Genomic DNA, 27,958 nt, shown 5'->3' on the forward strand with positions numbered 1-27,958 from the left:
TCATTTTAACTTTGTTTCAGTTACTAGACAAAAAGATATTTCATACAACTTCTTATTTGATGTGTGTGCGTATATATATATATAATATATATATACAAAATACTTAAGTGATCTTATAAATGTATTATCATCGACTTGAGAAATGATTTAAATTTGAAAAGTTAACAAAATTGTACACATATTTATGATATTATTGTCTTCAACTAAAACCCAAGGTTTCATGTTGATATGTATTGGTCCGACAAAAGATCGGTAATACATTTCAATGTATCGTATGTACCATGAGTCGATATATTTGGTACAACTCAATACATACTGATAATGCTAGAAGCACCTAAACCTACAAGAGAAACACCAAAATCTATTGTCCATAATTCAAATTGAAAATGACATTACATAAAAACTGAAACTGAATGTGAAATTTGTGCTGAGAGTAAACATTCACATATATTATACACACATGCACGAAGGATTGGCCCAAAACGTCAACAAGGATTATTAACTTCCAAACAGAACAAAATTATTGTATATAGAACAAATAAATGGATATAACAAAACATCACTTCATCCACACCTTCCAACTTCTAAATTGACTTTGACAGGAAACAAATTAACGATATGAGGCAGTCCAACGAAATGAATCTGTCGACAGACAGTATCCACTACTTATCTAATGTATGGAGGATCTACAAACGTCCAATCAAAGATCCGCTCGTATTGTATCGCAGCACTGTCCCATGAGAAATCTTTTGACATTCCCCGCTTCATGAGCCCTTCCCAGGAAGCCTTGTGTTCTCTATACGTTTGAATTGCAACCCTTAATTTCTGAGAATAATTAAATCACAAATGCAGTGACATATTAGAAAATGAATGCATGAGCTTCATATATATACATCAACAGGCTGTAGACTAATCAAATAGAAGACAATAATACAATCACATCAACTCTAGAAAACAAGATTAGACAGCTACAGGTTATAAGATTTGGCTGATCGCCTAGGCTATGCTGGAGGTCACCTTAATGGTTTCTTATAATCCACATTTTTGTTTCAACAAAATTACAGCAAGTCAGTTTAGGGGGTTCAATAACTCCATAAATTGCTACTTTTGTTTAATTAACAATCATATCAAAACAATATCTGAATAAGATAACAAGACGAAGTGATCTAGTTATACATGTAATTGCAAATTTACAAGTTATATGATAAATTAAATTCCTTTATTACTTGATTTTAATAGTGATGGTCATTACATCAACATTCAACTTACTGTTCAATTGTCATGTTTGCTATATTACTAAGTGTTGCACCAACTCTGTGTTCAGTTTAAGCACTAGAATTATAATAGAGGAATGACAAAAGCAACAATCATTAAGGTACTTCAGCATTATGCCTTCTTTGCTTGTTCCTCCATAGTCCTTGTGGCTATGGTAGACAAACAAACTACAAAATTCATTAGGGGTTTATGTAATCTCTCCTTCAACAGCCAAAAATCAAAATGTTGAATCCACAAATGATTCGAGATGAGATGGCAGACTTCTAGGAACCTATATTTTCTAAATCAACTTTTTGTTTCTGTTAGCTATCGATTAGTAGACAATTTCACAAATCCAAAAGCATTAAACCATGGTTTGATGCTTCGGGTACCATACCATGCTGGTCTCGAGCCAAATACGAGTATCACAGAACCTTTTTTTTTTAGACTTGAGCATGTATAGTGTAGGGAGGCATGAGCCACTGACTTGATATGCCATCAGACTGGTATGCATTGGGTGGTATGTATCAGTCCGAGCAAAGAACCATTCATTAAATACAATCAGATTGAACATTGATAACCAGCTCAATTTTTAAAGCATGTTACTACCATCAGTTCTTTAGGAGTATAACTGACGTAAAACTATTTTCTATCTCAGGAAGTCAATTATAAGCTAATAGTGAGTCGGCATTTCTTCCTCAACTTTCCTTGGTTATGTATGTTTTAGGATTTTAGTTCCCCATGTGAGTTTCCAGAGAGTGTTAAGCGTCTCCTATTATGGGCTAAAAGATATTTGCTACAATTTACCTAATCCATGATGACTTTAGCAATTCATTTATTGTATTTGACAATTATTTTTTTTCATTAAGACTCATCTAAAACTGCTATCTTGATAACAAGTGGGGTACTATGCAGCAGTTTAGCTAATTGCATTGAATATTTCAATGTTCATCTTATTGCAATTCTATGAAGATGATGATTAAGTATATTATGATAGGCTGTTCTAAGGTCAACTCATTTTTATTTTTTTGACAATTAGAAACATTTAATCAGTTTCCCTCATCTTTTCCTTAAGCAAGTAAAGTTTTTAATGATTCCTAACAGAGATTGTAATCTCCTACTGTTAAGTCTCAGATATACTGGTTTCACTTGCTGTTCTTTTACAAGAAAGCTAGCTAGATTTGAACTTGTTGGTCTTAGACCTGCACTTTCTCAATTCCAGGTATCTAATTTGGCTAGGAAATAGAGCCAGACAGCTTAATTGTTTCGCAAGTAAACAGAAATCAAATTGATTTGAGAATATATAGTGATAAAGAACAGACCCTTCTCCTTCTTTGCTATTTTATTTAAGAGAATAAGATATATGCTCAAAGAAGTGAAGATAACCTGGATACATAAAGTTGCTTCCTTGACCAACTATTTTTATTTTATGCCTTCCTTTGAAACCTCTGGACACCTTGACAAAACTAGTAATTGGTAGCTGATGTGCCAGATTAGCAGGTACATGATAGTAAGTGTTCTGAGAATTGGTAGCCTACTCACATAACCCAACCATTGTCACGAAGCAAATATATTAGGTTAATCACTAGTACCAGCATTTATGAATGAGGTCACTATCATTGCCAGATCCAACCCAGGTCCCTATACATGAAGCATCTAGAACAAGTCTTTTAAAAGAAAGCAACCTAAAGCATCACATTGATAAAAAAAATAATTGTTCTCATTTCACAACTTATAGTTTTTTTAAAAAATTGTTTACATCCCCCTGTATCAATATTTAATTTCACATTTAATGTTTGCTTATAAAATCATACTTTTGCACCTTGCTGTTAATATCTGTGACAATAACTTACATAACATCAAATTTTAAATAACTTGAGTCAACAATATGGAAATATACTCTACAGGAAAGAAGTAAAAGAACATGTTAATTATTTACCAAAAACGTCATTATTAATTATTTACAGAAAACACCTATTTTAGTTATTAACAAAAAACACCTTCATGAATTTCATGCTGGACACCAATATGAAGGTGCTCCTCACTATGATATAAGAGGAGAATTCCTACAACATGGGTGGGCGGAGGCTGTAGATCAGAGAAAGTAGAAAAAAGATGATCAAAATAGAGAGGACACAATTACTTCATCTTGACCAGTGTGAAGTCCGTGTAAGAAAAATTCAATAGCAAGACAAAGAAAATCCTAATTCAACAGTATGGACTTTAACACACTGAAAATTTTGGTCATGTCAAAGGTACAGGGTAATACAAATTTCAGTCTCCTGTAACCAATAGATAAAACCCTAAGCCATAAATATAGGTATAGTATATATAATGCAACTATCTGCACGCTATCAAAGGATACAAGGTTTTTTATTCAAGTAATATATAAATATTGGCATTTTATCCCATTGAGTAAAAAGATAAGACAAAGTTCTGCAGAAGATAACTGTTTCTCTCTCAGGTTGTTTTACAACTCTAATACTAACACATAATACAGCAGGGTAAACTTTAAATGGTACAACCATTCTGCATAACAGAAATTATTGTGCTTACCAACAACATGCTCTCCTTAGATAATGGTGAAAATCTCCACCTGCAATATATCCAGCAAAGATAATCAGCTAAAATAGCTTTAGAAAGTACAGTAACATTCCCATACATTAAAAGGAGAAGAAATAAAATGAGTGATGCATTCAAGGTTTCAAACTAATCCGTCAATCACTATGTGAACTAATTACTGAATAAATAGCATACCCTGTTCCCTGACCACTGCTGTCAGTAGCAAAGGGGTCAAAATTCTCAACAGTATCCTTACATACAAAGAAAGAAGCAAGATTAGATTTCATTGAAATCTGCCAAGGATGAAATTTCAACCACTCATTTCTAGCTTACTCTGAGACCACCAGTGCAGTTGACGACTGGAACAGTTCCATATCTCATCGCGTACAACTGATTTAAGCCACAAGGTTCATATCTCGAAGGCATTAACAATATATCACAACTGTCCATTTTGAGCTTTGATCAGCTTTATTTTCTTTTTAATAATCTAGAAGTTCAATGTGTTAGGAATTTCATACCCAGCAGTTATCCGATGAGAAACTGGGACGTTAAATCCAACCCATCCACGGAACTTTTCTCTATTGGTAGATTCTACCCAACGCATCCAATCTTCAGTTTCTGGATTCCCTGATCCAAGCATAATCTGAAACAGGTGGGAAGACACATTTCAAAGAGAGAAAAAAAAGTGGACAATCATGGAGGAAAACAAAAACTTCCAATATATGCTTGAGACAATTGCATTAGCAACCAATTAGTAATGGTCATTTTATCTATACAAACAACATAGAACAGAAGTTAAATATATGAAGACAAGTGGGCAAAAACACACATAACCATCCCACTATGAATTTTAGGGGAAAAAAAGAAGGAACCAAAAGAACTTCTAGAAGTACAAAACCAGATAATAACATCTTTGAAATGGATTACGAGCATAGACAACCAGAAAAAAGAAAGAGGGGAAAGATTGTAACATAATTTGGAAACCAACTAATATTGGAGCAATGGTTGCCACGGCATTTGACATAGGTCAAAATGTGTACTTGCCATGCTTGAAAGGTATTGGCATGTCATGCTGACCCTGCTCTGGAGGTGCCAACATATAGCTAGGCCAATCATTGACCAGTGCATTAAATACTTTTTCTTTATCAGATTGGAGAAACAAAAGCCCGTGTCTGTTCTTTACACAAGTATTAGTGGCTAGGGATGTATTAACTTCATTCACTCACAAAGTCGATAAGAGAAATTAACATCAAGAAAGATTTACTAAAAAATAACATTCAATGACATTATTGATGCAGGCTAGATAAGAAAATATTTAAATTTAGTGACATCATTGATATAAATATAACACATCAACTTAAGCTTGCTTTGAGTAGTTCATAGATGAGCACAACATTTAGCTCCTAGAAAAATTTGGATGCATGAATGATTTCCACTTAGTTCAGTATATGTCTATATGATACAATTTGTTTTAAATCAAACATGCAGCACTAAACATGAAATAAATTTTTTAACAATCAAGCCATTTCAAGAGAATGAGGTGGCTTTAGATGGTTTTAATCACATAACAAACTAGGAGCACCTGAATGGCTTCCGCTTCTGTGTTACTGTCTCATATACAACCTTTCTTTTTTTGGGTAAGTAAGAGTGTCATATACAACTGAAGTATACATAACATATTTTATCTTACATTCTTGATAATCAAGTGCATTTACCAGAATGGAATGTACCATTCTTAGTTGTTTATAAAAATTATACAGAAGTTTGGTTCAGATTATTTTACATTGAAAAAATGATGATAAAAAGGTTGCTCAGTTTTGATCATTCTAAACTGGATAAATCAATCAAGATAAATCACTTGAACCAAATGCACCAGTTTCGTTCAGTTTCTCAATTCAATTAGTTCATTTGTGTACCCCTAGCTGACTAAAGTATGTTAACATCCAAATTACCCAAGGCACCAAATTGACTAAATTAAGTTGGGGAGTTCAATAGTGCACCAAGTAAACTGAAAATGATGCTGACACAATACTTGGTGCTACAGGAGAAACTGGAGAAGAAAGAGAAGCAGAAATGAGGAGCAACTGGCAATCTCATCAAAGTACCTAGATGTGCAAAGAAACAATAATAGGATCACCAATGATAGAAAAAATTAGTCCCAACAAACGCTCATAAACAATACAGTACACTTCCGCAACAAAGGCAAGAATAATACTTCACCTGACATTCAGCACAGATCTATGAAATATTTCTCATGTACCAATCAACCATCACAATGATTAGGTAAGAAAAACCATTCTCTGCCATCACTAAAGGAATTCCAAATATCTTTCAGAAAAATATATTGGTGAGGACAAATGAGGATTGATCCAAGATGCAGAATCATGTTTCACTTAGCGGGCACCAAAAACTTCTTAAGATCCTATTAGATATAGATGTATCCAGCATAACTCCAAGAGCCATTGAATTTCTATCACACCATTGAAGGGGATGGTAAAGTTGTTGCACCCCGTAGATAGAGATCAAAGCTGTTGGAGTTCTCATCAAGTAAGTAGCACCTATAGGAGAACAAGGAGCACATATGCCTGAAAAATCCCTCAATATCAAATTCAATAAGGTTATGCCATGGACAAAGAAAATAGTCGAGTAGTAGATAAAACTGGCTTTATCATAGATGCCCTTATGCTTAAACGACACTAACATTTCTAGCATACTCAAAGCAATAGTAACAGACTGAAGTGAGCTGATCCAATGAAAAAAAATACTATAATTCTCAAGGAGCAGACAACATCTAGACAGGTAGGAGAGAAACAAGTTCTTTCTGGATTTCCATAACTGCATCAAGGTAAGAATACCCAATCAGTACCAACTCCAATGGCAATGAAAGGCATGGAGAGGGGATCATCTACATGAAACCATCATCCACTTCCTAAGTTCCACTCCATTGATCTTGTTACAATTAATTTAATCTCTTCTATATTTGACTCTTTAACTTACCAAGAAAGACTGTCTGTTTGTCATAACTCATAAGTTTGCTCAAGTGAAGGTCCTGATTATTAAGACTCAAATCACAAACATATATACATGTATTATACTAGTAATTGTAGTTAATAACTAGATAGAATTGCATTCCCATAACATACATTTACTCCAGTTCACGATATGCACAAGCAGCACAATGTTACTTTCAGCACAATTCTACTGAATCTAACACTATAAATAGATACTCAACAACTTAAATGCCTTTAGTCCAACAGTAGTTTTTCCACATTATTGTTGCTTGATTCTTTTATTTACTTCTCCTGTCTATATTCATGTCTTTTCTTTTACCATAGCTTTTAACTTCAGCTGAAACCACAAAAGCTCAAAAAACTGGAAAACTCTGAAGCCCAAAAAGAATTAAAACCTTGCCATAAGAAATGATTAACTTACAAATTGGATATCATCCTGCAACAACTCATGCAGTGCTGACCTGATCACATCAGTCCCCTTCTGATAGTCCAACCGTCCAATGAAGCCAATCTGCGAACACCATTGTAACCTGATGTGGAAATTATGTAAAGATAATAATAATCATCATCTGACTGAATAGTAACAATTACCAGTGGGCAATCGGGCCTGATAGGAAGACCCAATTCCTTCTGTAAAGCTGCTTTACATTGAGCCTGAAGATTGTAAATCACTCGAAGCGAGACAAAAGTCAAATGAGTATTCACAAGAAGCAGAAAAAGCAACAACAATTACTTTAGTGTTAAATACAGAGGCCACAGCATAATGAAAATTATGAAATATGCAAACCTTTCCAGAGAGATCATCTACAGAGTAATGAAATGGGATATGCTTGTCAGAAGTAGGGTTCCATTCATTAGTATCTATGCCATTTGTGATCCCTGTAAAGAAAGAAAACTCAGAAGAAACAGAATTTTGTCATTCATTATAAAAATTTTAAAGCTGGTCTATCGAAAAAAAGCCAACCCAGATGGTACTATGGTTGAGACTTGAGAGTACCATTCAGAACAAATTTTCGACTATTTAGAAGCTCATTCAGACCATGCCCACCTTCAGGAGTTGTTATTTCCCAAGAGTAACCCTATCAACAAAGACGTTCAGATTTAACAATAGGCAAGGTATTATTTTTTCTGTTTTATATTAAGCCACTTCTTTAGGTAACATATCCTGGGACATAATACAAAGGTAGCAAATGACCTGACTAACAGTCACTATACGGTCAGCTGTCACAATTGCACCCTTAAGAAGATTGACAGCCTCACCCTTGTCAAGGGCATGCTTCCTTGCCCAAGTAGGAAAAATCCATTCAAGAGCACCATACCACTCTGGGGGCAGTCCCATGTACTCATATGTAGTTGCTGGTTCTACTCCCTTCCAATACAGAGCATCAAAGATAAGAATGAGAAATGAAACAGGTGAATGAACAACAACAGAGATAAATTCAGTACCTGGTGTGCTAGGTTATGAATGACAAGAATGCTGCGGGCATCTTTATAAACACCATATGGACGGTATTTTGCAGCCAGAAGGCTAAATCAAATACATATAAAAAAATCCATCAAAGAAAATAGAGACAGCATCAAACATGTCAATTTAAACAAATAAGTCAGTATTAATTTACTTAATAAATAAAAACTTTGGCAGGTCTAGAAAGGACTTGACAGAAAGTTGGTTATTCTAGGTTAAGGTGTTACAAAAATTATTGCATTAACGATCAGATCAACCATCCTAGAAAAATCAAAAGTCATGCAAAGTACAATACACAAACTAGGATTTAAATTTCATGTTTTATCTAACATATTTCTATACTAGTCCCATGTCATATTGATAGGTCAGATATCTACTGGATGGTGTATGTGAATCAAGTAAAAAGTCCAGCTCAAGAATAAACCATATCTAGGATTGGTTAAGCGAGGTATGGGCTTGTATTAACATACACCAATCCGTATCTACCTTACTGGACCATTGATGGCCTGTGTTTATCTGCATCAATCAGCATAACCAGTCCACTTAAATGTGGGTATACCATTGGTGTACGGGAGGTTAGTTCATCGGATCAGTATTACTTTTCATAACAAAAGGTGAGATTCATGGTGTGGACTAATATTATACTACCCCATATTTCTACCACAATAATAGTATTGCATGGCTTGGCATATTCATATCCACATCTTTTAAAACTATTCATGGGTTGGATCTTACAACTTAACACCTCTACATACATCTTATTCACTTGATATGGAGTACACGAGTCATTAACAGGACACAATAAAGGTATCCCAACATCACAATAAACTATAATGAACCAGCTTGTATCATATTTAAAGCAGGAAAGATCATATAGAAGTGCAAAAGAAATTGGCTTCTTTGATTTCGCTTTATAATGTCATTGATCCTACAGCTGCAGCTGCATATTGAAAGCAACAATCAACTCCGAATGAGAATTTATCTAGTTACGAGATGGACTCCTGATCCTGGACATTTAACCTATCTATTCATTATCTTGCAGGATCTGTTGACCTCCAAAAGCCAGAGAATAAATATGTTTGTCCAATAGTTGACAGAAAAAATTGGTCCAAAAATTACTCAACAGTCACATGTTACACACACTTTACATAGAAAAATATAGTATTAAAATAATTTTACTGCATACACTGCCACAAGGGATGCATGCCAATCATTGACAATGAATAAGCTTTTCTCGCCATAAGTGTAACCTCCCAGAGGAAGCACTAATGGAGCCTCGCAAGCTGCATAGCACAGTATTGTGAACCTAAACTGCAAAAGTAATGGTGGCTAAGTTATACATAGAAAAGCCAACTTGTAACCGCATGCTTTACCATTAATTCAGAATAACCTGATTGTCACCAAAAGCTCCATTGGAATCACCATATGGATTTCCAGCTCTATGATAAGAAGGATGATCGACAAAAACCTGACCACATAAGATGAAAAAGAAATATTAATCTAAATGATTAAGCATAAGAATGGTGCGTGCAGTCATGCACTTCTGCTCAGGAATGGGCACATATTAATGCATGCATGCTAGCAGAGAGCATGACACATATATATTATAATCCTATGTAACTTGTTATGTCAATTTAATTACAAATAAGCATCAACACAAACATGAACAGATGGATGTATTATTTTACAATTTCCATCTTAATATTTTAGGGTTTAAGGGAAAAACAACAAAAAAAAAGGGATAAATGTTAGATCGTGTGCAATTTTCAGTATAAGCAGTACACTCATAAAAAGAATTATCATGTTTTGTGTTATCGGTAACAGTCTCATTGAATAGGTGAAATCGCCACAATGACAATTCCATTTTCACTTTCTGGACGGGCTTGGACCTGTGAGAGTGTTTACTAGCTCCAGAACTTGATCTATTACATCTCAGGATATAGCATATTGCTAATAAAAAACTTAACTAATTCAAAAACAAAATGTCAGTGCAAATAGATCATCAACTGCATCACGTGTAAAGCATGCATATCTCTTTCATTCAACTGCGATGGAAATTAATATGCACACAGATCCTAATAATTTCACATATATGTACAAGAAAAAAATTACATAAAAAATTTTGGAGTATTAAATATTGACAGTAAATACCCAATCAACACCTGCTCTGTACTCATGATAAAAAGAAACTTCATGTTCTCCTCCAAAGCACAGAACCTTGATGCGGACTCCAGTATCAATTGCATTAGCAAAATTTTTATTTGAAACACCATTTAAGTATCTTGGAGATACCACCATTACACGATGACCACGAGCAGCAAGAGAAATAGGTAATGAACCACAAACATCTCCTAATCCTCCTGTTTTCGAATAAGGAGCAGCTTCAGCACTAACAAAAACAATAGTGCGAGTTACCCGAGTCTGGGTTTGCTCTTGTTCATCAGTTTCTTCTTCTTCTTCAACATCAAGAGCACTGCTAGACATTAAAACCTCTTTTTCTGCTTTGGTTTCTTCCACGATACAATCAGGGACAGTGCTAGAATCCGAAACTTCTACACTGGAATCAAGAACAGTCCTAGAAGCTGACACACTGTCATCCCCTAGACATCAAATAAAGCAATTTTCATCAGAAAATCCGCAATTCCAAAGCATCTAACCATAGATTTTTAAGCACGAACAGCACAAATAAAAGAAGTAACAGTAAATATTCATTGAGATGAAAAGATTGCAGTTTATTTCAGATCTGAATCAAAGAGTAAAATATGACAAAAGAACACCACAAAGAAGACAAGGAGTATTATTTGGTGCTAAGTGCTAACTCCTGACACAAAGGCCAAATACATGAGATTCCAGCAAGTCAAGAATTCCAGGATAAGTTCTAATGACAGCCTTCCCCAATACACAGAGAGGCTGTTTCTTGACAACCACTTGACACCCAAATCACAGAGGAGCAACCACCCAGTGGAGCCACCGTTCAAGACATTCCAATTTAGTTACTTTAAATATCTAACTCACACCAGTTGGTGTGAAATCAACTGATATCATCACAAGGCACTTGATTTTGCTAACTTGTCATTTTATATTTTCATAACCTAATGTCAATAGGTTCAACCAAAAGGTTTTTCCTAATACCATAATTAGGACGAACCAACAGGGAAGATATTTCAAGGAATCCATCATCAATGTTCTTTCCAACCATCATAGTCGATGAAGGGGTCAAAAATTTATTCTCAACCAAGGAGGTCACGCGTTAAAATGCAACTACCATTGGTTTCTTCCTCTTCGAGAACGCCAGCAAGTTCCTCCGTCTTCTGCTCTCCGACGGAATCATCACCCAAATTCTGCGTCCTTCCGATCGCCAACAACGTGGGATCGAGGAGTCCATTCTCCTGGACAGCACCACCATCGGGGTCAGCGGCTTTCCCGATGGCGGACAGGTAGGGCCAGTCCTCCTCCTCCTTTCTACTGCGCCGCTCGGCGGCGGACCACCACCTGGCGACGTGGGAGCAGTAGCTCCGCCGGATCCAACGGGGCGATCCGACGGTGGATGGAGGCGAAGGACGGGGACCGCCATGGGGGGGCTGGGGTTTAGCGGCGGCGAAGGGGGTGCGGTGCGCGCAGATCGCCGCCATGGGCGGTGCAGCGGAGTGGGGGAGGAGAAGAAGAGAGAAGATCGGAGATGACATCGAAGAGAAGAAACGTGAATCGAGAGAAAAGAATGGAATAATAAGAACGGGGAACCCGTCGATGAGGAAAAGAGAAAAGCAAAAGAATAGAGCGACGGACGAGAGACTCTGCGTGGGTTTGTGTGCGTGTGGCGTCGAGTTTCTTTATGCTTCGCGAGCCGATCGGAGTGGGAGAGTTTCCCGGGAGAGTCCAGCTTTAAAAGGAACTAACGCGAGTTCTTTCACAAACCAGTGTTGTCCACCCGTCTCGGATACCTGTGTTCTGATTAGCCCCAAAATAGGCCACCGTCAACTTCGCGAACATATATTAAGGTATACAAGGACGTGTCTAACGAATATGTAAGAAAAATAATTCAATTAGGTCACGAGCAAGTCACCTGCGAAAGAGAGACCTTCAAAGGAATCCCGTGTACGGCCGTGGACAATATCGTGCCGTTATACTACGATCTCGGCATATAGTTTGTAACGTTCTAATTTTACTATTGGTTAGCGAGCCACGGTTTTCATCCCGGCTCACGGTGCTATCGTGCCGGTTTATTTTGATTTCCGTAATAAGACATGTAGTTACCTCCAAAGGTATCTTCTTTTTCATCAGTTGCCTGCAAAAATAATATACATTTACGATGGATTTTAACTATGTTGAGGTAAAATAAAATTTATAATTTTAAGTATTCGACCAAAAATTATTTAATTTTAGGGACAATTACACACGCATCCTTTTCTTGGAAATAAAAACATATGTATCCCTATAAAATCAATTATTTTAGTATTTATTCCTTGAAATTCTAAGTTACCATATACATCCGTCCAAATACAAAAACTTATATATATTGATGTCATTAGATTTTACTAGTCATCAATGGAGCCATTTGACACCTTTGGAAAATAGAAGCATATCATGAAATGTTTATTAATCACAAGACGTCTTCTCAGCATAATCATTTGATTTGGCCTTATCGTGACATGAAGCAGCAGTAATCTACAGGATAAGCCATCAGTAACAAACCATCTGATGTAAACTGAAAGGTCAATATGAAACAGTCAAACTAATTTTGTTCCTTGTGGATATAATACAGCGCAAACAAGCACTTGTTGATCTGGAAGCATTTGGATGGAAAATAGACATGTTGCATGTCCCATATAATTTAACCTAAAACACCCAAAAAAAACCTGACAGACATCACAATCTGAAACCTAAACCATTGATCAAGTAGAAAATGTGAAAACTTAAATTCTTTGCATCCAAAGAAAAGAAAAGGGCTTGCACAAGTAGTGAAGAAAATTACATTATATGTCATATAAATCGACAGCCTAAACCTTAAACATGGATAGACACAAGAAAAAAGGAGGAACAACTTGAATAATTGTAAAGCTTAAGTTGAATCAAAAGAGTGCAACAGACCTTCAAAAGAGTTCATTTTTTTAGAATCACTAGAATAACTGAGTAGGAGATTTGACTAAAATTTAGAGTTTGGCTTGTATATAAGTTACATATGCCAAATCATGCTCATCAGTGTTTGAGTTCTCCATTATTGATATCAACCAGGAAGTTCTAAGGACCTGCGCTACTGTGTGAGTGATAGACAAACAAAAAAAAAAGGGATCCATAGTTCGATTAAAGTGTGACTCATGTCTGCATACAAATATATCTTCATGAATTCACCACAGTTCATTCAGCATCATTTCATTTCTTGCTAATGTCAATCCAGCTTATTATACTTGCATCAAAAACTTCTATTATGAACATTCCACATTATATACGTGCTATTGTGGATACTAAACCCATATACAATGTTTAACTAATTATTCTTGCCTGACATTTTGGTTCAATAAATATCATTATCAGCAATGAAAAGTAGAGACATGCTATATATCTATCAGAGGAACTACACACTGATAAAAAATAATCCATAAAAGTATGTGAAAAAACATCTTAAATATGACTGATGATTGCATGAGTGCCAGGTGTAAATAATTCTCACCAATTCCCATTTTTCTAGTACTGTTCCATAGTGAACGACTAATTAGCTTTGTGAATGTTTGGCTACAAGATCAGAAATATCATCCATGATTTGCTTACTTGGAAAATGTCTATTACTATTAGATCTGAGATTCTAATCCGTCCAGACTTCTAAGCCCAAACTATTCATGGGTATGTTCCAATTAATGTAATTTAGAGACTTTTCAAGAGGAACTGAACTAGGAGGAGCAGTATGTACAAATTTCATGAATAAATAAATGTACATATACAAGTTCCAGGGATTATGTCTGTACTAACAGATAACAGAAAGCTAAACTGTAGGTGTGAGTAAAAGCAACAAACATGTCCAGGCATATCAAAAATGTTTTCTCATGCTTCATATCAGGTGCATAAATACTTGTGATCACTAAATATTTTGAAAACGTAGGCAGTACAAATTTAGGCTCAAGAACTTCAGTTGTTCATGAAGCAATTTATTAATAATACTTATATTCTAAAACGTTATAAAGGAACTTCATCATTTGGTATACTGGACTAGAATCCGTGATAGAAGAGCAGCACTAATTCTTACGTCAAAGAATTAAAAGAATATAACTGATGGTCATTGTCAATCTACAGAACCTGACTATCAAAATGCAGGAAAGATGTCAATATATCAGACTAGAAGAGCTTTGACAAACAAGATCAGCAGCAAGGAAAGAACCAATCAAATTAAGAAGTACCCATTTGCAGAAATCAGATCAGATTATATAGCCTATGGAATGACACTTTGGTACAAAGTTTGTCTAAAAGCTGTACCACCTCCTTGGAAACCACACTCTGTAGAGACTGAAAACAAAAATAAGAGTTAAGAATCAAACTGATGAAACAATGAGCCCTACATGGAAAAAAGATGACAAATTACATATTTAATATGAAAAAAATACATGGTGCAACATGTAGGTATTCGGCACTGGAAATTAAATAAACAAAATCTCATACCTTTCTTGTTGGGTGCAACCTTAGTTTATTTATTTATTAAGATAATTAATGAAAAAATATAAATGCAGAAGAAAGGTTTGTATATGATTTTTATTGATTTAGAAAAAACTAATAATAAAATATCATGATGGTTTAAATAATATGAATGATGATATAGTCATTACTCATTAGTACAAGAATAAGAGGTCTAATGTGTTCCTTGTTAGTATATGATTATATCAGGGAGACAGGGATCAGCATTAAATCCTAATCTTTAGGCCAATCTGATGACCCACTAGAACAAAGAATGTACTTCAACCTATTGTCACCCTCAATCTACTACAATGACCGTTTACACCTCAATCATTTCTGGTAAATAGACAGCCTTCTGTGTTGATGGTAAAAGAACAAATAAGAAACTGCTCCAATATTTCAAACAAAAGCATATCTACAGCTCAATGTCAAACAATGAGCATCTCACATCTGCCAAATAACCTTCTAACCTCAATGCTTGAGTCATGTTGTCGAGTAAAAGGTATATCTCTTTGATTTGTGGGTGTGAATTGTGTCCCACAGTAAACTCATGGAGGAATCCATGAATTTCAATACAGCTACAACCAATGGTCTTAGACACTCCCTTTTTCTTCATAGTTTTCCATAGTTCCTTGGCAGATTCATGTTGATCTCTGAACACGTATATGTTAGACAATAGCACATAAGAGCTACTATCACGAGGAACCAACTCGATAAGTTGTCTTGCTGCAAATTCAGCGATTTCAATATTTCCGTGATTCCTAGAAGCACCAAGAAGGGCTCTCCAAATAATGTCATTAGCACTTACTGGCATGTTGTTCACCAGTGCAATTGCTTCCTCTAGATGGCCTGCACGGCTTAGAAGATCTACCATACAGCCATAATGCTGGATCTTGGGGCTTATTCCATATTTTAAGCTCATATACTTAAAATACCACTGACCCTCATAAACTAAGCCAGCATGACTGCAGGCGCTTAAAAGACCAATGAAAGTTATATCATCTGGTCCAATCATCGATTGTTCCATGTCTTGAAATAAGGAGATTGCTAGACTACCATGGCCATGCACTGCTGACCCTGATATTATTGAATTCCAATGATCCCTATCCTTTCGAGGGACGTCATCAAAGATGCTCAGAGCGATATCAACATAACCACACTTGGAATACATGTCTATGAGAGCAACACCAACAACACCGTCCAGAGGGACGTTATACCTATCAATATATGCATGAACCCATCTACCTTGGAGGAAAAAACCTAAGTCAGCAATAGCAGAAAGAACAATAGCTAAAGTAGAGCAATCAGGCTTTTCTCCTAGCATATTCATTTTGGTAAATAGTTCAATGGCTTCTTTGGATTCTCCATTATCCTTGTAGCCAGCAATCATTGTATTCCATGAGACCACATCCCTACATGGCATGGTCTCAAACAGCTTTCTCGATACTGTGATTCTTCCAAGTCTAGCATTCCCATCAATCATGATATTCCAAGAGACAACATCCTTCACAGGCATATTATCAAATATTTCACATGCAAGTCCCAATTCTCCTCGCTTCATATAGGCATCCAGCATGATGTTAAATGAAGTTACATTTCTATTAGGCATCAGATCAAATAACTTATGTGCCAATATGATATTACCACATCTAACATATCCATCGATCAAACAATTCCAATTGATTGAATTCTTATAGGGCAACTTTTCAAACCAATTATGGGCAATAGTGATTTGACCACATTTTGCATACCCATTAAGCATAATTCCCCAGGTCACTTCGTCCTTGATAGGAGATTCATCAAACAGTTTCCTTGCAGCTCTCATATCTCTGCACTTAGCATATCCATCAATGATGGAATTCCATGAGACAATATCTCTCATGGGCATCTCATCAAACAGCCTTCTTGCTGATTCTATCTGACCATTTTTTGTGAACCCATGGATCATTATATTCCAGGAGAATAAATCACGTTCTGGCATCTGAACAAACAACTCAAATGCACTAATAATGCTTCCATGTTTGACAAAAGCATCGATAATCATGTTCCAACTGATCAAATTCTTGTAGAGCATTGCACCAAATGAAGCATGTGCAGAATCAATCTTTTGGCAGCTGGCGTACATGAATATCAAAGAGCCCTGCACAAACAAGTCGAAGTTATGAGGACTCTTTAAAATATGACAGTGGATTTGTTCACCTTCTCTGAGTGCCGCAGCACTCGCACAGGCTTTAAGTATAAACGGGAACGTGAATTTGTCAGGAGAAACATTTCTCTGCAGCATCCGACGGAAAAAATATATGGCTTCCCATGGTTTGTGACCTTGCACATAGCTTCTAATGATGGTGTTCCAGAAAAAAGGATGAGAATCATCAACCTGCTTCAATAAAATATAAAATGTAGAGAAGTCTGAAATCTCTTTAAAGTAACAAAAAAGTTACCTCTAAAAAACATAAAAGAAAATGAAGATTTTCATATCTGTTCTTTCACAGAGAAATGAGAAAATGAGCACAATGTTGCAGGAAAAGTTAGAAACTTTATCGTCACATAATTCCAAGTCACTTGAACCGATGAATATTCATGGGAAGGCAGGTGAATAAAACAAAAACTAGCAAAGAAATTAGCATGGCATGAAAAAGTTCAGGTCTACATAAAAGGTTTTAAACTTGGATTACAGTATATCAGAACAAGCTGCCAAAAATAAGTTCCAGCTTGAAGTGGTTATATATAAAAATGCTCAAGATCCAACAGAAATGTTTAAACACAGTACCGATGTCAGCATACGAACACAAAACTGGGATGCTGCACACATCAATGAACTTAAAAAAGCACTAAAATAATCAATTTTATGTATTCAACTCTGTGTCATCTATCGACAAAAAAGAAAGAGTGTGAAGAACTAAAACCATACAAAGCAATGCCTGTGGAATGTTGTTAAAATGACATGGAATAGATCATGCTTTACCAATAGCAAAACTAACTAGTCAAAAATAAAGCAGAAATCAGGTGGATACATGTGAGAGAGAAAGAGGCCTAATCATCAACATTTGGTCTAAGCAGACACAACCTTATTAAGCTCCTATGTTAGTGACAATTTGCTTATATATCATAGGTAATACTTCTTATATAAGCAATCCATGATGACATGCATATGGTAGATCGCCAACTGAGAGGGTTTCAGATAAGCAGATCCTTTATTTCCTAGCAAGGACCTCATAGTTTTTGCAACTTGATAGGCTGACAACTTATTTTTTCCGTAATATTAACAACAGTTACAATAGCAACCACTAAATTTGCCATGGCCTCTAAAAACTTTCGAATTAACAGAATGGAGGTTTTCGTTAGTAACATGTGAGTCCCTATGCAACAATCATCTTTGCCACCAGATATCAATAGCTTCAGTTTTACCATGAGAATAAGATATTTTTGGCATATGCCGTTGTATGATGATATGATCCTTACCGTAAACAACGCAAGTTTCAAAAAGAGGTTCAGGTTATAAAGACCATACCAAAACGCACACGTTGATGTACACAAGAAGTTGAATGACTTCAAAGGCCACTTAAATTTAGACAAACCTTTATGATGGCACGATGCTTCAAGACTTTGCTTTTGGACAGAAGCTTTTCCATTGGAATTTGTTGCATCCTCCTGTTTTCGGTCCTCAGCGTTGAAAATTTTTATCATTATTCTACAGTAAGAGAAAAATACAATCAAAACATACAAAATTGAGATACGGTGAGCGTCCATTGATTTTAACAAAGTTAGTTGGATGAAGGCATAAGTCAAATCAAGGTCACAGACATCAAATAAAGCTAATAGAATAAAACACATAAGGCAACCCAAGACGAACACTTGAGTTCCATGTATAGCATATGAAAGTTGCAGACTTCTACATTTACACGGGGCATAAAGTTCAAAAGCATTTACCAGATTCTAAAACATTCTTGCACTGTGGTCACGGTCTGCAGAGATTTCTGATGTAGTCTTTCGGTTCGAGTCCAGTTTTCTAGCTGGAGAGAAAGCGAAAGAGGGAGGGGAGAGAAGGAGAGGGCGCCAGCGATTTCCGGCCCCACGGAGGGAGGAGGAAGAGGAGAGAACAGGGGAGAAGCGGGACGGAAAGAGAAGAGCCAGAAGAGAGTGAGGGAGAGAGGGGAGAGCGGCGACGACCGTTCCCGACGGAGCGGTGGAGAACGCTTCTCTTCCGAGCCCTTATGTTTTTTTATTACATATACGGGTCCTTTTTACTATTTATCATCTTTTTTTACTATTCATAATTCCTTTAAAAGATAATAATAATATTTTCTTATTTATAATCATGTTTATTTTTCTCCTCACAACTCGCGTCTGTGCAGCTTATCTTTCTCAGCCGCCGGCACGATTTATTGGATAATTTATAATAAAATATAATATAATATATTTCAAATTAATACAACTGATATAATATCTTCTGAACTATTATAAAATATCTCTAATCTTAAAAATATTAAATTATCATTAGTTCAATTTCATGTATGACTTAATCAACTTCCACTAATCCAACTCAATTTTTTACAAAACTACTAAGATATGATTCTAGGATAATTAGTATTTTTTAATGATATTATGATAACTAATTATTAAATTTTAAGTTTGTAAACTAATATTATAATTGAGTATAACTTATTTATTTTTCATATGTAACTTGATAAATTCTATTAGTTCAATTCAAACTTTTAGGATATGATTCTAAGATGATTAATATTATTTTTTTAAAAAAATTATGATAATTAAATATCAATATTAAAAATTTTTAATATGCTAATGATCGAATGTATCATCGGATAAATATCATATTGAACAAATAATTCGAACTATGCTCCAATTCACTTAAGAAACATATTATTGGAATGATATTTTAATATACTTTCAAGTAAAATAAGTTTCATACAAATTGTATTTCTAACCGAAAGTTATAAATAATTTGGTGACTAAATATTAGAATAAATCTCTATTTTGTAGAATTTATATGGTCAGCTTCAATAGAAAACTAGGTAGGGTTTGGACTCTAAATCTTTCGGTTCATATATCAAAAAATAAAACTACAAATCTAGTTTGCAACGAAATAAATTTTATAAAAATTAAAGTTTCTAACATAGATTTATAAGCAGTTGAGTATCAAAAGATCAGAAGTTATGATTCTTGTTAGGATAGGATGAACTGAAACATAAGTTTAGATAGACAAACATATTTTAAATTCTTCAAACAAGCTATTAAAAGAAAGGTTTATGAATTTATATTAGATCAAATAAGTTTTAATTTTGAATATGATGGGATTCTAATGTCATTTAAGTAAAAATCTAAATATATTTTTATACAAGTGAAAAAAATGAATAGAGGGCGCCATTTTCGGTAAAATGCCTAAGATAAATGTGACATTTAGAATTTTCAGCCAATCGTACTGAAAGGAGTATTCATGCCTTAATGACAAAGGCATGACATTGGATCTTTGTTGTAGTCAGTGGTGAAGTGGAATTTTGATTTCAATTTTTTATTATCAATAATCAAAGTTTTTATCAGCAACTTAATCTTGCATTTCTTTTTTAGCGTCATATAAATCATCAGTCAAACCCTCGGATTCTCTTGGGGGCGATTAAATTAAATTAAGTTGGAGTTTTTATTATATTACTTAACAGCTAGTGGGTTCAATGGGCATGCAATTGTGGTAATAATGGTGGTGGTTAATTGAAGGGATTTACAAATGGAGATTCTAAATTTTGAAGCAATGTAGTAAAACTACAAAGTCGAAATTTTATTTCCCAAGTTGGATAGATATATAAAAAGATTATTTTCCATTTTATATTAAAAACATTATTTTTGTTCCAAATTAATAATGAATTAACTATTAATAGCAGATAATATATATATATATATGTTAAACTTAAATTAATAATAATAATAATAATAATAATAATAATAATAATTTACAGGTAATTTTCTAAGTAGCTGCTACCAGCCTTTCTGCTTTCAAGCAGGGATGTCTCGGATTTGATCTTTAAATTACCGTCGGTGCCTGGAATCCCCCTCCCACCCCCATCTGTCTACCAATGGACATCAGTCCCGAAACCCTAGCGTCGTGGTTCCTCCAATCCCTCTCGCCGGAACCCCATCCGCGCCGCGCGGCCGAGGCCTCCCTCGCCGCGGCCGCTGATCGCCCCGGCTTCGCCCTAGCTTTGCTCCAACTCGTCGCCGCCCCCGCCGTCGATGATCAGATCCGCCTCGCCGCCGCCGTCCACTTCAAGAACCACCTCCGCTCCCACTGGGCCCCCTCCACAGCCGTAGCCGCCGAGGAGGCCCCCTCCTCCGCCCCTTCTCCACCCCCTATCCCCGCGCCCGAGAAGGAGCAGATCAAATCCCTCCTCGTCTCCCTCATGCTCGCCGCCCCGCCCCGCGTCCAGCCCCAGCTCTCGGAGGCCCTCGCCGTCGTCAGTGCCCACGACTTCCCACAGTCCTGGCCCTCTCTCCTCCCCGAGCTCGTTGCTTCCCTCCGCAACGCAGCGGCGGCCAACGACTACCGCGCCGTCAATGGCCTCCTCGGTGCCGCCGCTTCCCTCTTTGCCAAGTTCCGCATTTCTTTTGACAACAACGCCCTTCGCCTCGACCTCAAGTACTGCCTCGACGGCTTCGCTGCCCCCCTCCTCGAGGTCTTTCTCAAGACCTCCCGGTTCATCGCCGCTAATGTTGCTGGCCCTCCTGAGACCCTCCGCCCGCTCTTCGAATCGCAGCGCCTCTGCTGCGAGATCTTCCACTCCCTCAACTCCATCGAGCTACCGGAGTTCTTCGAGGAACACATGCGCGAGTGGATGACCGAGTTCCTGGCATACCTCGGCACTGCCTACTCGCCTGCTGTGGAATCCGAGGGTACTTTGGACGCTCTCAGGGCCTCTGTGTGTGAGAATCTCCAGCTCTACATGGAGAAAAACGAGGAGGAGTTCAAGGATTACCTCAATGACTTTGCCTCTACCGTGTGGAAACTGCTGATGACTCCAGGTTCTTCGCCATCCCGTGATCAGCTCACTGTCACGGCCATCAAGTTCCTGACGACGGTCAGCACCAGCGTCCACCACTCGCTCTTCAGTAGCCCTGAGGTGCTCCAGAGAATATGCTCGAGCATCGTGTTTCCTAACATCCGGCTTCGTGACGAGGATGAGGAGCTGTTTGAGATAAATTACATCGAGTATATTAGGAGGGATATTGAGGGCAGTGATATCGACACTAGGAGGAGGATTGCATGTGAACTCTTAAAAGGAATCGCGTTGAATTACAAGGAACAGGTTACTGCATTGGTGTCATTGCAGATACAGGAGATGCTGAAGGTCTATGCAGCCAACCCGGGCGAGAACTGGAAGGAGAAGGACAGTGCAATATATCTTGTGGTTGCACTTTCTCCAAAGGCAGGCAGCAGTAGTGGGTACCTTGTGGATGTGGAGAGCTTCTTCACGTCAGTCATTGTTCCTGAGCTGCAGGAGCAGGATGTGAATTCTGCCCCAATGCTGAAAGCAGGTGCACTGAAGTTCTTTACAGTTTTTCGAGACCAAATTCCTAAGCAAGCAGTTATGACTCTGCTACCCCATTTGGCAAGGTTCCTAATGTCTGAATCAAATGTGGTCCATTCATATGCGGCAAACTGTATCGAGAAGCTGTTGCTGGTGAAGGATAGGATAACAGTGGTTGGGTCAAATGTGGTCACTTTGACTCCTCGATATGGTTCCTTGGACATCAATCCTTTCCTGCCGCAGCTGATGACCAATCTCTTCAATGCATTACAGTTCTCTGAGTCACAGGAGAATCCATATATCATGAAGTGCATCATGAGAGTTCTTGGTGTTGGCAACGTCAATAGTGAGGTTGCTGCACATTGCATCAGTCGCCTGGCATTTGTGCTTTCAGAGATATGCAAGAACCCGAGGAACCCAACCTTCAACCACTACCTGTTTGAGTCAATTGCTGCACTGATTGGCAGGTCATGCGAGAACGACCAGGCACTCATCCCAGTGTTTGAGGCAAGCCTGTTCCCAGTCCTTCAGAAAATTTTAGTCAATGATGTGACTGAGTTCTGGCCATATGCCTTCCAAATATTTGCTCAGCTTGTTGAGATGAGTAAGCCACCTCTTTCTAATAGTTATATGCTTCTATTCCATGTTCTTCTCTCACCAGAATCTTGGAAGAGGCAAGGAAATGTCCCTGCATTGGTTCGGTTGTTGCAGGCATACCTGCAGAAGGTTCCCAATGAGCTCAAGAATGAGGGGAGATTGCATCAGGTCATACAGATTTCTATGAGTCTTCTTCCTGCTTCTAAAACGGAAGAACTGGGATTTTATGTGCTGAATACTGTGGTGGAGAATCTCAGCTTTGACATTGTAGGACCTTACTTCAGAGATATATGGAGTACTATTTTCACTCGTCTGCAGAGTAGGCGTGCAGTGAAGTTTGTAAATTCTCTTGTAATATTCATGTCATTGATTTTGATCAAGCACGGTCCAAGTATTCTAGTGGATTCTGTAGATGCCCTCCAGAAGGGTTTATTCATGCAGATCCTTCAGCCATTTTGGATTCCAAATCTGAAGCTGATTTCAGGAGCCATTGAGATGAAGCTGGCCTCGGTGGCTGCCACGAGGCTTATTTGTGAGTCCCTAGTCCTTCTAGATCCCTCATCCAGTGAGTTATGGGGGAAGATGCTTGATAGTATCATCACCTTGCTGGCTCAACCAAATGAATACAAAGGGGAACAAGAAAACAATGAACCAGATATTCATGAAACATTGGGTTATACCGCAGCCTTCGCTCGTCTTCATTATGGGGGAAAGAAGGAAGAAGACCCTCTAAAAGAGATAAGGGATCCAAAGGAGTTTTTGGTGACATCATTGTCTAGACTTTCGGCAAGATCTCCTGGTAGGTACAGAATGGTGATTGAGAAGTGTGTGGATCCGGCTAATCAAGCTGCACTACTCCAGCTCTGTACCACTTTCAATTGTGCAATTGTCTAGGTAAGAAAATTCATTAACTTCTTCAAGTTATCCTGAATTTATTTGCAACGTTATGGCCTTTTTCTTTCATCAATGGATCTCGTAGTCATGCAATGGGGAAACTATTGACCGATGCTGCATTGTTAAACTATTAGAAGTTTTCTGCATTATTGTTCCATGTGCTGATATCATGAGTTTAAGTTGCTTATCTACTACTGGTTAATCAACAGCATATTCTTTTTGGTAATCAAATACACAATTTTTTGACAATATTAGCAATCAACAATGATGTTATGCTGCCATATTTATTCTCACTTCAGCTTGTCAGTCTTTCATCTAGCTTGGTCAAACACCCATGTTAAGGTTGACAGGCTTTTGAGGGGCCTTCCACCTGGAAAGGCCTGGTCTTGATCCCTTGTGCCATGTGTCCTGGTGGGTATCACCTTTTTTTGATGATGCAAGTTACCAACTTCTATTTCTCCAAGAGATGGGAATTTGCATGCAGAAGAGGTAGACTAATGTGGTAAGATGGGGTGTGACACTGATCAGAACACTGGAGGGCTTCTCTTGGACACTAGCTTGTGTAACACAACAACAAGCTCGGTTATATGGTTGGATTGTGTGAAATAAACATGACTAGAACTATAAAAGGCAAGCATGTGGAGATTGCAAGAATTACACTACTCTCTCAGTAATGTACATCCAAATTGCCTCATTATAACACAAGTGAATCTTTTTAAAATTCAATTAAGTTGATTTGATGCACATGTTCTTGGTTTTTTATTTGAGATGAAGCATGAGTCAAATTTTGATTGATGAAAACATAAAAAAAATTGAGAGGTTTAAATTAAAGGTTTTTTGCCGGCGCATTTCTTTATAAGCTGCATGTCTGAACACTTTCTTGGGTCTCATAGTTTGCCTGCCTTAAACGGCTTGCAGTAGCAACTTGTGTGGCATAGGTTAAGCCAAAGTGATCATAGCTGGACTGGAGGTTACATTTTCATCATCTCATGTTTTCTTTTAGATTTTTTTGATCTAAGTGATAATGTAAGTTTTGGTGGCATAGGAACCTAGTCAAATGACAGATTGAAACAGGATGTTTACCACATAATATAGCTAGGCATGGCAGTGTTATAGTAAACTTCGAAATAGTTGTAGAACTGGAAAAACATATGTTTTCATGACATAATGGAACTTAGATTCCTTTGATTCAATCCATTATGGTTAGTAGCTTTTTGTTTAGATGAACTGGGTAGTAACTTTAAATGTATGCATGGCTTTTGGGCCCAAACAGGAGCTTTAAATGTATATGGAACTTTTGTTTTGTCGCAGTATATGTGCTGGATGTGTGGGTTACTGTTAGTTGTATGGGTTTTTGAAGGTGGTATCTTTATAGTGTTTGGTTCAAATCACTTTGTTTCCTTGATAGTATGTGATCCTTTAATCGGGGCAGTAGCCAGTCTGAATAGGAGAAACGAAAGAGAAAAGATATAATTTAATACTAAACTATGATGAATCTTGTTTGATAATGGAATTAACCAATATCAATACAGTCTTTACTCTAGGGGAGAAACGTTTTTTCTTTTTGGAAATCTCGGAATTGTACAAAATCTAATCCAACTCTCAACATGATTATTAATGGCATAAGGTCTTCCAACCTTGTTTATATAATACAGGAGGACTCAAATATAGAATAAAACTTTAATTATGACTCTAAACTCAATCTATAATAGAAACTAAATATATAGATAAAAATACATTAAAACATAATACAAAATAGAAATCCAACTTAAATGCACTTATTCAGTGCTCATGTAGGGCAGTTTAGGGCCCAAATAAGTTGCGCCATCCCCGTATCAAATGAGGCCTTGGGATTCAGATCCTAGGAACGTGTGGTGATGTTGATGATGGAATTTTGAGGTTGATTGGCTGAGTTCCTGTGATCAAGTATGGAAGTTCTATGAAATCCATGTTAAATATGGTCTTAATTTAATCAAAGGTCTGTTCTGAATAAAAGTTTATCTATCCTTAGTTCAGCTAATGAACAAGGAGTAGGATTTCTAAAGGTATATCAAGATGACAGCAGATTATCTGCAGTTTTATTGGGAAATTTAATGAAATAAGCTGTTGATCTGCTGCTTTGTTGGAAAACAGCTGAGAAAAATGCATCAACTCAATTTCCATAATAAAGAGATCTGTAGAAGACATACAGATCATAACTGGACCTTTTTTCAACCTACTAGGACTCCCAGACCTTATAGGACTCAGACTAACCTAAGTGAGTACTTCGAGTTTTAAGTTCTAATGGACAAATAATGTCGTGAAATTCTATGGAAGTGTAAGAAAACAGTAGTCAATAAAAAGTAAATTTGGTGGCCATATTTCTTATTAGTCTTATGTAAGAAAACTACATTTCACTTTTTTGCCATTGAAGTTTAATGTTTTCCTTTTTGTCCAAAGAGATTTTAGTATATGGCTTTTAATAATTATATAAGAAAGCTAATGTTCTGCTCTCATGGAATCCTAGTGGTGATGATGCAGATCAGTTTTATTTGTTATGTTTTAGAATTTATTTTTTTTGCAAATTCTTTATGCGTCAAAACTTTATCGATATAGTAAACCATCTACATACGTGGGATATGCACCTACATTATAAATGTATGCGGGTATATTGGCAGGTGCATGAACTGTTACTTAAGCTATGAGTGCAACATAAGACAGATGTTTGAAGGGATCAAAATGGCTGTGTGTTTTAAAAGCTCTACATAAATGAAAGATTTATATAGAGAAGGTGGGTGGCTTTTGCTAATGTTGATCTTTTGCTAATGTGAGATCTTGAGTGAGTAAATATATATAACCTTATGCCTGCAATTCAAAACTCTTTAAATGACTCAAACATTGGTCATTCAGGAAATGGAGTAAAATTTTCGTGGTGCAAAGGCTAATCCTCTTAGATTATGATATTGATTACAAATAAAAGAAAAATGTATATGTAGTATCAACAACAATCATAGGCCTGGAGTTTCCAACTTTTTGGAGTCAGTTACATGGGTCTTTTCTTACTAATGAGGTCTATTGAGGAAAATCCAGTGCGATCAAGTATTTTGTTATTTCTCTTAATGATAAACCATTTCTTGTTTAGACCTATAGGTGTTGTAGGACACACCATGACCTTGCATCAATTCCATATGCGATCTAACCCCATAGTGAGGCCAGTTAAGATTTATGTTCTTATAAGACATCACAAAGTTTTATGCTAGCTTGTGAATCGCCTGAGACAATTTCTCCTTTTCCAGAGCTTGAGATTGTTGGTGAAGTAATTTTAACAAAGAGTTGTCATTTATGGTATTATAACATGATTTCTTGTTAGTGTAACCCATTGAGGATAAAAAAAACATCTGGTAAAAGAAATGCCTGGTGAATGCAGGTTCTGGCACAGATATGGCTATATGCAGGCCCCATCCATAATGTTGTCACTTGTATGTTTATCAATAGTTATTTCTCCTGCTAATTTCTTTTTTTCTTTTCAATTTTCCAGGAATTGAAGAAATTGCAGGCAGGGAAACGAGTCTAAATTTCTGTCATGGGATATTGCACAAATAAGCATTTGTGAAGCCGGTGGTATCGGTATCGATCAAGGAGATTGCTGAGTTTTGGTGGATCAGGGTGCATCTTTGGGTTTTGATTACTGATGTTGCCTGAGAAAAGTTAATTGTTTGTTGGAAAGCTTGTTTATGTCTTGAACTAGTGAAAACGGTGTCTAATTGAGATGATGATGCATGGTTTTCCTCTCTAGGGGTTTTGGCAGTGTTCTTCTGAGTAAACACCTATGGGCTTTATACTGGTTAAATATGGGCAAAGATTGTTGCTGGTGTTGGTGATACCAGTAAATTTTGTTTTTCCTGCTATTTTCATTTATCAAGAGAGAGCATAAATTTCTAGGCAGCTCTTCAATGTTCTCATTCTCTTGGAACTCCTACCTTCGTGAATATGTGCTTAAT

General features: G+C 36.8%; 3 protein-coding genes across 11 annotated transcripts; 1 reads left to right on the top strand and 2 right to left on the bottom strand.

The window, feature by feature from the left end:
- Nucleotides 1-472: 472 nt before the first annotated feature.
- SSI (soluble starch synthase 1, chloroplastic/amyloplastic) lies at nucleotides 473-12,155 on the bottom strand. Of its 2 annotated transcripts, none has more exons than XM_065115227.1 (15): nucleotides 11,558-12,155; nucleotides 10,444-10,892; nucleotides 9,683-9,760; nucleotides 9,479-9,603; nucleotides 8,274-8,355; nucleotides 8,023-8,196; nucleotides 7,825-7,906; nucleotides 7,615-7,706; nucleotides 7,419-7,481; nucleotides 7,249-7,308; nucleotides 4,335-4,459; nucleotides 4,150-4,258; nucleotides 4,012-4,067; nucleotides 3,811-3,850; nucleotides 473-825 (listed from the first exon to the last, which is right to left on the bottom strand). In XM_065115227.1, exons 1-15 carry the CDS (start codon nucleotides 11,976-11,978, stop codon nucleotides 667-669), a joined length of 2,115 nt encoding a protein of 704 aa, XP_064971299.1. In that variant the 5' UTR covers nucleotides 11,979-12,155; the 3' UTR covers nucleotides 473-666. The 2 variants fall into 2 exon arrangements, with proteins under 2 accessions (XP_064971299.1, XP_018679644.2); XM_018824099.2 differs by having other exon boundaries at nucleotides 7,249-7,338; nucleotides 11,558-12,154.
- Nucleotides 12,156-12,314: 159 nt separating this feature from the next.
- Nucleotides 12,315-19,168, bottom strand: LOC135616065 (pentatricopeptide repeat-containing protein At4g02750-like). 8 transcript variants are annotated; one of them, XR_010488268.1, is made up of 5 exons: nucleotides 18,883-19,168; nucleotides 18,531-18,643; nucleotides 15,423-17,332; nucleotides 14,682-14,787; nucleotides 12,766-13,128 (listed from the first exon to the last, which is right to left on the bottom strand). XR_010488268.1 is itself a non-coding variant. In XM_065115246.1 (4 exons), the coding sequence occupies exons 2-4, from the start codon at nucleotides 18,597-18,599 to the stop codon at nucleotides 14,745-14,747; spliced, it is 2,022 nt and encodes a 673-aa protein (XP_064971318.1). In that variant the 5' UTR covers nucleotides 18,600-18,643; nucleotides 18,883-19,168; the 3' UTR covers nucleotides 12,739-14,744. The 8 variants fall into 8 exon arrangements, 5 of the variants coding, with proteins under 5 accessions (XP_064971318.1, XP_064971326.1, XP_064971331.1 ...); XR_010488270.1 differs by having other exon boundaries at nucleotides 13,114-13,128; nucleotides 17,152-17,329; XR_010488269.1 differs by having other exon boundaries at nucleotides 12,315-14,787; nucleotides 17,152-17,329.
- A 1,816-nt stretch (nucleotides 19,169-20,984) lies between these two features.
- Nucleotides 20,985-27,902, top strand: LOC135616136 (exportin-2-like). The gene is made up of 2 exons (XM_065115321.1): nucleotides 20,985-23,978; nucleotides 27,496-27,902. The coding sequence occupies exon 1, from the start codon at nucleotides 21,039-21,041 to the stop codon at nucleotides 23,976-23,978; it is 2,940 nt and encodes a 979-aa protein (XP_064971393.1). The 5' UTR covers nucleotides 20,985-21,038; the 3' UTR covers nucleotides 27,496-27,902.
- The last annotated feature ends 56 nt before the right edge of the window (nucleotides 27,903-27,958 follow it).

Source organism: Musa acuminata, chromosome BXJ1-3, assembly GCF_036884655.1.
Source record: "Musa acuminata AAA Group cultivar baxijiao chromosome BXJ1-3, Cavendish_Baxijiao_AAA, whole genome shotgun sequence".
Taxonomy (NCBI): domain Eukaryota; kingdom Viridiplantae; phylum Streptophyta; class Magnoliopsida; order Zingiberales; family Musaceae; genus Musa; species Musa acuminata.

Bases quoted from the DNA above. Each gene is read 5' to 3' on its own strand.
- SSI (XM_018824099.2), bottom strand. From the start codon at position 11,978: ATGTCATCTCCGATCTTCTCTCTTCTTCTCCTCCCCCACTCCGCTGCA. The intron at 7,707-7,824 runs GTACTCTCAAGT...CTTTCTTTACAG, and splicing joins TCGAAAATTTGTTCTGAATG to GGATCACAAATGGCATAGAT. The intron at 4,259-4,334 runs GTATGAAATTCC...CAAAATGGACAG, and splicing joins TCTCATCGGATAACTGCTGG to TTGTGATATATTGTTAATGC.
- LOC135616136 (XM_065115321.1), top strand. From the start codon at position 21,039: ATGGACATCAGTCCCGAAACCCTAGCGTCGTGGTTCCTCCAATCCCTC.
- LOC135616065 (XM_065115234.1), bottom strand. From the start codon at position 18,599: ATGCAACAAATTCCAATGGAAAAGCTTCTGTCCAAAAGCAAAGTCTTG. The intron at 17,333-18,530 runs GTTTGTCTAAAT...ATTTTATTGAAG, and splicing joins AGCATCGTGCCATCATAAAG to CAGGTTGATGATTCTCATCC.